The sequence below is a fragment of the Haliotis rubra genome, unplaced genomic scaffold (assembly GCF_003918875.1).
Source record: "Haliotis rubra isolate DU_JTF1 unplaced genomic scaffold, ASM391887v1 Scf2, whole genome shotgun sequence".
NCBI lineage: Eukaryota > Metazoa > Mollusca > Gastropoda > Lepetellida > Haliotidae > Haliotis > Haliotis rubra.
Genome location: NW_025766002.1, coordinates 520586 through 530083, shown reverse-complemented (window position 1 = coordinate 530083; position 9498 = coordinate 520586). Strand labels below are relative to the sequence as shown.

The 9498-nt window shown below is 39.7% G+C and overlaps 1 protein-coding gene across 1 annotated transcript; it reads right to left on the bottom strand.

Moving 5' to 3' along the window:
* Positions 1–1359: 1359 nt before the first annotated feature.
* On the bottom strand, positions 1360–9498 carry LOC124275286 (MRG/MORF4L-binding protein-like). Its single transcript, XM_046710767.1, has 4 exons — positions 9407–9498; positions 5074–5195; positions 3707–3845; positions 1360–2201 (listed from the first exon to the last, which is right to left on the bottom strand). The coding sequence occupies exons 1-4, from the start codon at positions 9486–9488 to the stop codon at positions 1765–1767; spliced, it is 780 nt and encodes a 259-aa protein (XP_046566723.1). The 5' UTR covers positions 9489–9498; the 3' UTR covers positions 1360–1764.

Below are 9498 nucleotides of genomic sequence, written 5' to 3'. Positions count from 1 at the left end.
AGTTATCACCTTGATATTTCTGACCATGGGTAGCTGTCCCGAAATCAAGTGGTTTCAGCCCGTAGGTCAAAATTATGAATGCTACAACAAAAGATGATGATTCCAAATGACAAAATATTTCTTTATTCCATACCAGTCATTCAGATATTTCAAATCATACATGAAAGTTTCAAGCATATTGAAATTTTAGGTCAAGATGGCAAATCTGCAAATTATGTGATCAATGCAAATAGACTCCAACTGCTATAGCCATGTATAGTCATGCACAGTCATTTCTTTATTGTCAACATATTTTCTCTGGAGCTGTTTAATGGTGGCGCATTAAAGATCAAGTCCAGACAAGACTATACAGTGACATTGTGAGCAATGACACCACCAAACAAGTCTCCAGTAATGACCACCAGATGAAAACAAGTAGCCCTTTACCACCAGCAGTGACTCCTCCAGACGCCTTTTAACCCAGAAACACTACAGGGGCTCTGTCTAAAGATGGGGACTCAGTAGGTACTGTACACCTACATCAGGTAACACATTGACAGTTTTATAACACTACCTGTTTGCATAACAGCATGTCAGTCAAATCTGGAAGGAAAGTCCAAAATGATGTGTGTTGCAGATGCTTGCCACTTTTGGATTCAATCCCATCATCAATGGATCCTCCCATTAGTGACATGCACTAGACAGGAATACATTGCATATGACAGAAAAACAAATCTTTGAAGAATATCTGTTGGTATGATGCACCTGGGGATTGAACCACTGACCTTTCACACTCCAAGCAGACGTCTTTGATGGACATTTTAGAAGTGAGTTGATGAAGAATAATGACACTTTTTATGGATATACAACTTCTTTTATTCTGTGGAGGCGACGTTTCGACATAGATTCTAATGTTGTTGTCAAGAATCACTTGCTTGACAACAACATTAGAATATATCTCGAAACGTCGCCTCCACAGAATAAAAGAAGTTGTATATCCATAAAAAGTGTCATTATTCTTCTCCAAGCAGAAGCTTCATCCACTAGCAGTGTTTACGAATAGTGCGTGACCCTCTGACAAATCCGGCAGATTCGCCAATGGTCCGATAGAACTGTACAACCCGCCGGCCCCAGTGTCTGACTGTATATTTCACAATGACTTTGACTGAAGTTGTTATATGTGACAAGTGACACTTGTTTGCTGTTTATAAATCGTATGCTTGTTAATAATTTCAATGCCAATTATAAGAAATGTTAAATCTGTAATGTGTGTTTAATTTTATTCTATGGGTCATGTGAATTTTCAATGGGTCAGACAGACATCCGAAACTTACAGGACCCAATGTCCTGTTACTTTGAAACACCATTTGTGAACACTGCCACTAGACCACCAAAGTGGACACTAGGTGACCAATAACCTGACATGGGTACAAAACAGTCAATTCATATCATTGTACATGCTGCATGCATGGTTCATCCTTCACAGAGTATGGTGAGGTGCGTATCTTGGGATCTATATTCCCCTGTAAGGAAACATGATTTGGGACTTGGGTCCAGTTTCAAAAAAAGAATACCTTGCAGTATGACGGTCACAGGGCCCATTCTTTAATATGAACGAATGAACCTGATTAGGAGATCAAGAGGACTCTTTTTACCTCTCGAACCCACAAGGGGAACTCAGCTCTTGTCACTTAAAGTTCAGTTAAAAAACTGTTTTTAGTCATATTGCTGCAGAGTGTTATTTGAATATTCACAATCACTGTCACCAACATGAGCTTCCAGCTATCACCTTCTGCCTCTCTTAGTGGGCTGTGAATCTGATGGAGTGGCTGGACTCGCATTAGTGGAATTGGCTTGTCGTGTGCGTTTCCTCTTGGGTGTTGATTCTGGAGTGCTGGATGCAGATGTGCCGCCCGACCCAGACACCCCAGACTTACTTCCCTTTGTACTGTGGGGGGTGGAGGAGGCTTTTCCCTCCCCCTTGCCTTCTTTACCATGAGGTGTAGAGGAACCTTTAGAGTCACTTTTGGAATCTTTTCCTGATTTATTGTCACCTTTGCTATCTTTCCCATGAGGAGTTGATGTGCCTTTACTATCACTTTTACTCTCTTTAGAATGTGGGGTTGAAGAGCCTTTTGTTTCGCCTCTGTTAGTGGATTTGTCATATTTACTTTTATCATTCGAGGAGCCGCTTCCTTTCCCATCATACTTTGATCCTTTACCTAGAATGTATAACAAAACATGTCAGCACTGTTCTACACTTTCCACATCAATAAAGATAAAAACAATGCTGAGGTAAGAGGAGGTAACTCAAATGGTATTCAGCAAGTGAATGTAAGGCTGTTGGAATCTTTTAAGTGAGTGAGTGAGTTTAGGTTTACGCCGCACTCAGCAATATTCCAGCTATATGGCGGTGGTCTGTAAATAATCGAGTCTGGACCAGACAATCCAGTGATCAACAGCATGAGCATCGATCTGCACAATTGGGAACCAATGACATGTGTCAACCGAGTCAGCGAGCCTGACCACCCGATCCCGTTAGTGCATCTTAAGACAAGCATGGGTTACTGAAGATCAATATTCTAACCCGGACCTTCACGGGTTGGAATCTTCTAATGTTTCCTATCTCTTGCCCAAGTTGAATTTTGTGAAATAATGAAAAGTATTCTCATCTCAGTTCTCAGAACTCTGTGGAAATTTTGTGATAAAAACAAATACCCCAAAACACTATTGTTTCAGTACAGTTAACCTTGTTTTTTCTTCAGAAATGTATTTAAAATTTGTTTCTAAAGCACAGTAACTCAGTCCAGTGCCCAACACGAAATGACAGCGACCACTCACCGACCAGTGAGACTGTCTCATCTATTTCATACCTAGATATATGCAAAAACTGTGATGGATGGTGTCAAATCCCTACACGACTGACAAGAGCGGTGACTTCAAGTTTCCAACAGTGAACTAACCCCTCATGTCCGGCATTATTTCAGCATCTCCATTCTCAGCTTTCTACATTTCAGAGTCAAGATTTTCCAAGAGGATCATGAAACCCTTGTTTGATCAGGTTACATCATTCAGGCCTCAGTAAGGTTTTAAAAAAGGTATGGTTGTCATGGTATAAGACATTTAGTTGCCAAGCTGTTTGACTTGACTATGTTGGTCATATGTTGGGTGTTCAGAATGTTCACAGGTCCCAAGGGACATAACTCTGTAGACACTTGTGGTCTTATCATTGCATAATTTTAGCAGAAGTTGTATCTAACAATAAACATACTTAAAGTCAGTAAGTATGGGGATGAACCATGTGATGCTTGTATCTGGAGAGGCAAGAGAGAGAGAGAGAGAGAGAGAGAGAGAAAGAGAGAGAGAGAGTGGAGTTTTACGCTGCCTTTAGCAGCAATATTCCAGCTATATCACGAGAGAGAGAGAGAGAGTGGAGTTTTACACTGCCTTTAGCAGCAATATTCCAGCTATATCACGAGAGAGTGAGAGAGAGTGAGTGAGTGAGTGGAGTTTTACGCTGCCTTTAGCAGCAATATTCCAGCTATATCACAACAGGGGACACCAGAAATGGGCTTCACACATTGTACCCATGTGGGTAATCGAACCTGGGCCTTAGGCGTGACAAGCGAATGCTTAAACAACTAGGCTACCCCACCGCCCCCAGGGCCACAGAGTATACTACTCGGTGAATTGATACATTCTAAAGACAAGTGAGATGGTAGTGTACCTTCTGTTTTTTCTCCCTCAGCATTGACGGATGCCTGTTCAATCCTCGGGTAGGGCTTATCCATTAGAGAATGGTAGTCGACTTCAGGTAGCAGGAACTCTACCTCCTTGTTTGGGAAGGGAATAATCTCAGATTCATTCTGCCAAAAACAAAAACAAACAGAGAAAATGAAAAGGTATGGTATCATAAAAATAAATACATTGTACATACATGAACCATGTTTGTAGCAACATGGCTACTTTATATATAACATACCATGGAGTCTAATATTAATCTAGGCATATTCACTACGCTATTATCTAAATACAGTCATCTATAAATTCCACAAAAATACTTTGTGAAAACCTTCAGTCAGCAGGTTCAATTGCTTGTATAATAAATCTAGAATTCAGTCCCATGTACATTCAAACTTCTAAGAAAAACAAAAATATAAGCTTTCCGCAGAACATGACATTAAAGATGGGATTTTCATTTATTTCTTTTTCCTCCACTTGATATTAATACAGCAAATCTCTGATCCAGAAAAAGAAAGAAGCTGCTGCCAACTTTTCTTTGTTAAATTTCAGTTTCCTCCACCAAACTCTAACAGTGACACTGACAAAACAAATCTGTGAACCGCAGTTGACTAGACCTGGGATTTGGTCAGTTCACCAACCATGCTAACAATTGCTTGGTTTTTGTTTGATGCCACAGTCAAGCCAAATCAGTACCTGGACATTGAGCAACATCCAGTGGCTAGGGTATAATGAGGTGAGGAGGTGAGGTGAAATTGGATTTAACGTCATGCTTGAGAATATTTCGCTCATATGACGACTTGCATGCGTGTGTGTGTGGATGTGCGGCTGCTTGTACTAGCCCAGACTTAAGCTGGTTTTATAGTGCTAGCCCACTGAGATACCATGCCGCAGTGAAGCATGAATACCCCACTCAGACACATTATACTGACTCCAAGCCGACCAGTCCTTGTTGTACTCATTAATGCCGAGCGCTAGGCAGGGACCAACAAGTACCATATTTTATGGTATGACATGGTCGGGGATCGAACCCGTGACCTTCCGGTCTCTCCGGGCGGAAGCTCTAACCACTACACCATGGAGGCCGTCCTAGGGTATAATGAAACATACTCAGCAGTCAGCAAGCAGCAATTAACTGCATGTAGAGAAACTGCAGAATTTGCCTATATTTTCCAATAAAAATAATTTAACCCAAACATTTCCAAATACATGTAACATGTAACTATGAATACCATGAAACTTCCCAATTCAAGATTCTTCATTACTGGTTGCAACACTACTGAATTTGGATTAAATGATATTCCATGAATCAAGCGTTATATTTCTTGAAAATGTAAGTACTGCAGTACTGACCAATGCCTGTAAATCATACATCTCTGTAAGATGTTTCCATATGTGCTTGGAGGAGATCTTCCGGCTGCTGGCGTTGTTCAGCTTATCATGGATAAACATCATTTGGAAATACCTATTTACACCTGAAATACAGACAGAAGAAAGTTCATTAATCTATACATAACTGTTTTACCAAATGACATGGATCTGGTATCATCAAATAATTGTAAATACATGAGAAAAACACAAACGATTTCATGTCATCCTTCAACATGATGCATGTAACAGAATAGCATGGAAATTTGAATGTTCCCTTATTCCCACATCCTTTAACATGTCCAAAACAAGAAATAAAATATGTCTTCTGTCAAACGTTATGAAACGTTTTCATGTGGTCACTTGAAGCAGTTCATTTCACTTCCTCAGATGCGCTAATTGGCACTATCTGCCAACTCTGGATCTTGCTTCACAGATTTTGTGCACCACTTTGATCCTAAGGGTTACTTGTGTCAGGGTTAGTGTAGGCTACAATAGTCTTTGTGCAGGCATCACTTCTGAACAACTAGACAGACTTCAGAAGATCCCGAACAGCGCAGCAAGACTTGTCACTAGAACCAAATCCAGATGTCACATATCTCCCATACTAAAGTCACTCCATTGGCTTGCAACTCGCGAAAGAATAAAATTCAAAACGCTGTCTCTTGTATATTCAGCACTAAACTGTCCATCGCCCTCCTACATGCAAGATCTTATAACACCCTACACTCCAGCGCGCGGTCTCTCAGATCTCAAGACAAAGGTCTTCTCAGTGTCCCAAAATACAAGTTGCAAACTTTTGGCGGCAGATCTTTCAGCGTTCACGCAGCTTCCCTCTGGAACTCACTACCTCTCCATGTCAAGTCATCTCCTTCCATCTCCATCTTTAAATCAAGACTCAAAATATTCTTGTTCAACCACCATTAAATCTTATAACACTTCTTCCTGTATATAGTGTACATATTTACTGTTGCGCAAAGAGCATGCCCTTGAGGTGTGGAGTTACTACTGCGTTCTACAAATGTCCATATTATTATAATTATTATTACATACAACTCCATCCCTTTTAGCACCCCTTAATGATCATTAGGGTTAGGTACCCCTTTCAATCAAACACCCCTTTATGATCCTTAGAGGTGTTTTTTTAATAGATCGGCCTTGACAATCCAAAAGGATAGCTGTGGTGAAGGGTATGGGTGACCTACCTCTTTCAACAATTAATTCCAATGCAGTTTGAAGAGTTCCGAGTTTCTCAGAGTAAATGGCTACTGCATGTGTACAGACATGTTTTTGATCATGCTCTCATGGCTTGTAAATGAATTTGTGATAACACCTGTCATCCACTGGTAGGGTGTTGGCTAAATAGATTAATTCATTAGCTTAGCTTCAACTGGGTTTGATCCTCCACACTGTACAAACTGAAATCTGAAAAAGTGTGCTTTCCAAACTTAAAATTTGTTCTTATTTAACCAACAATTCTAGTTGAAAATGAATCAAATGACAAATGCAAATGCCACTCCTACCTTAGTATCCTTGTATCCCATGTTTTTTAGAAGGCAGTGCTAACTCAAGACTAAAACAAGGCAGGTTGCATCATGATTGTGAACAAAACATTTAATTCAGGCTATAATAAGTGGCATCACACAGAAATTTTACACATTTGCCACATCATTACACTGCTAACCCGTGAAGGTCCGGGTTAGAATGAACCTTCAGTTACCCATGCATGTTGTAAGAGGTGACTAACGGGATCCGGTGGTCAGGCTCGCTGGCTTGGTTGACACATGTCATCGGTTCCCAATTGCGCAGGTCGATGCTCATGCTGTTGATCACTGTTGATCAGACTTGATTATTTACAGACCGCCGCCATATAGCTGGAATATTGCTGCGTGCGGCATAAAACTTAACTCACTCACTCACTCATGACACTGCTGGAATAGTCTATCTTAAAATCAGACTATAACCATCCCGGATATTTCTAGACAAAGACATCTGATGGGCATCCACCACTCTTTTTTTGTCTGCTTGTTTAGACTGAAGAAATTAAGTACAATATGCATAATACTGTAAATGTCTCACAGTTTAGGTCAGACGTCCTTACACATGTTACAGGTGGGCACCCAGTCTCATGTTACCCGCTGGCAAATCGTCTTACAGCAGCTTATGAGCCCTATGTGGCATGCTTCAAAACGGTATAAGAATGTATACGAAACGTTACTATTTGTACAATAAATCAGCCATCCAAGTTGATCATCCATAAAGAATTGTCATTCCTATTACTTACAAGTTCTAGAATGCCTCTCAAACAGTATGTGGCAATGCTAGACAACCAGACTAAGCCATAGATCATTGCTCCTGTGCCTGCATGATGCTTGGCATGAGTGGTTAGTGAATCTTACACCCACCCATACCCAGGATTTTGCATTACCACCTACACAAAAGCTGATGCACGCTACCCTGGTAAAGTATACCTCTATCAACATGATCAAGGATTAATTTGGACAGTGCCCCATACACACATTGAAATATGAAATGGTGCATTGAAAATAATATAAGGGGCCCTTATGGTGCATAATAATCCTACATGGTGCAATACGACTGAACACCTGGGTCCTGATAAAGAGTAAGTATTCACATAAGTATAACCATGGTTATGTTGCCCAGATGCCAAGGGAATTTTGAGATAAAACATTTCTAGACATACCGGTAATGATTTTCACTTTGAATGATACCTCCTCATCTGCTGGCATTGTTTTATATGCAAAGATCAAGATTACCACTTGATCCCAGTACCTGTGGTTAAAACAATGTGCTTAAAACAATGCCTAATAAAATAACTTTAAATAATTGTTATGCTATGATCAGAAGACTTATATCTGAAACTTATAGTTTATCATGATTAATATATTTCAATATTACATTATTTTAGTTAATGACAAGTCCCTGATGAGGCTTCCTCACTCTCCATCGTGAAAACGTTATGTTGACATATTATAGTCAAATTTTGACAAATATGACTTGCAATGAACCAAAATAAGGCAGGACTGAAAAATGTGAAAAAGTTACTTTCAAGGCCTCACTATGGTTGCTGTAAATAACAGTGAGTTGGTTCACTACCAACAATTCAAACATGATTTTGCTGAATTTATCATTGACCATATAGACAGAATTTTGAAAAAAATTTATTAATGAAGATTAAAAACATTAATGAATTGAAGATGTTCAGTATTGTTTATTGTTTAACAACACACTCAGAAATATTCCTATGGTCTGTAAATAACAGAGTCTGGACTAGATAATCCAGTGATCAGCATTGATCTATGCATTTGGGATACTGTGACATGTGTCAACCAAGTCAGCAAGCTTGACCACCCGATCCCATTAGTCGCCTCTTACAACAAGCATTGGTTGCTGAAGACCAATTGTAACCTGTACAATTGTGTATTAAAATTAGGATAAGTTGACATGGTATTTTGAGTGTCACATGCTGATGGTAATGACTTCGTATTTACATAAATGGAAATTTCTAGTAACAGGAAAGGTCCTCTGATTGCATTGCACGTGATTTCCGACTCTGCATTGAGGCATACAGAGTCGTGCCAAAAAAATTCGTAAGATCCCAGTCAAATTTTTCACATTTGTGAGGAATCATCTTACCAACAATCACATAATTTCTGTTTAATTTTCCGATGCTTATTTATCGAATGGCAACAATTTAATCTACATGTGTACAGTGCGGTTAACTCCCTTAACATGGCAGCCTATGGGATTGTGCATTGTGGAACCATACCTAAGTTTATAAATGTGATGTCATCAGTTAAATAGTAGTCGGAAAATTGAACTGAAAGTTTGTGCACAGAGCAGAGATGATTTCAAAATTGCCTGTCAAATTTCACAAAGATCCATCCTAAACTCACTTCATGAAAATTATTTATGCTGCACTGAAATAACATGTAAGTCTAAGGAAATTACGTCAAGTGTCCGAATACATTTTGCACGGGTCTGTAAGTCATGAGCTGGACAGTGAATCACCATGGCTGTAAATTAAGTGTAATGCCACAAAAACTGCACAAACAGACTGGATATATTCACCGCCTCAGATGTCACCACTTGAATAAACAAATTCCAAAAATTCCAACCAAAGATGCTACCTCCAATAAGCTCCCCAACACGGTGGGACATTGATTTCTAGGGACTATCCTACCGGCCCCTGACGATGAAAACAAAGAATCGAAAATGAAGAACTTTAAGAAATATCAGGGCTATTCAGTTGTGTCGTAGGACACAGACACACTCTCATCTTGTCATATATACCTACCAGCTGGCTTATGTCGTCTCATTGCGTGAAATAAATTCACTTCCATATCAACATTCCAGTTCGTGCTTTCAGAGTCAGCCATCTTTGATAAC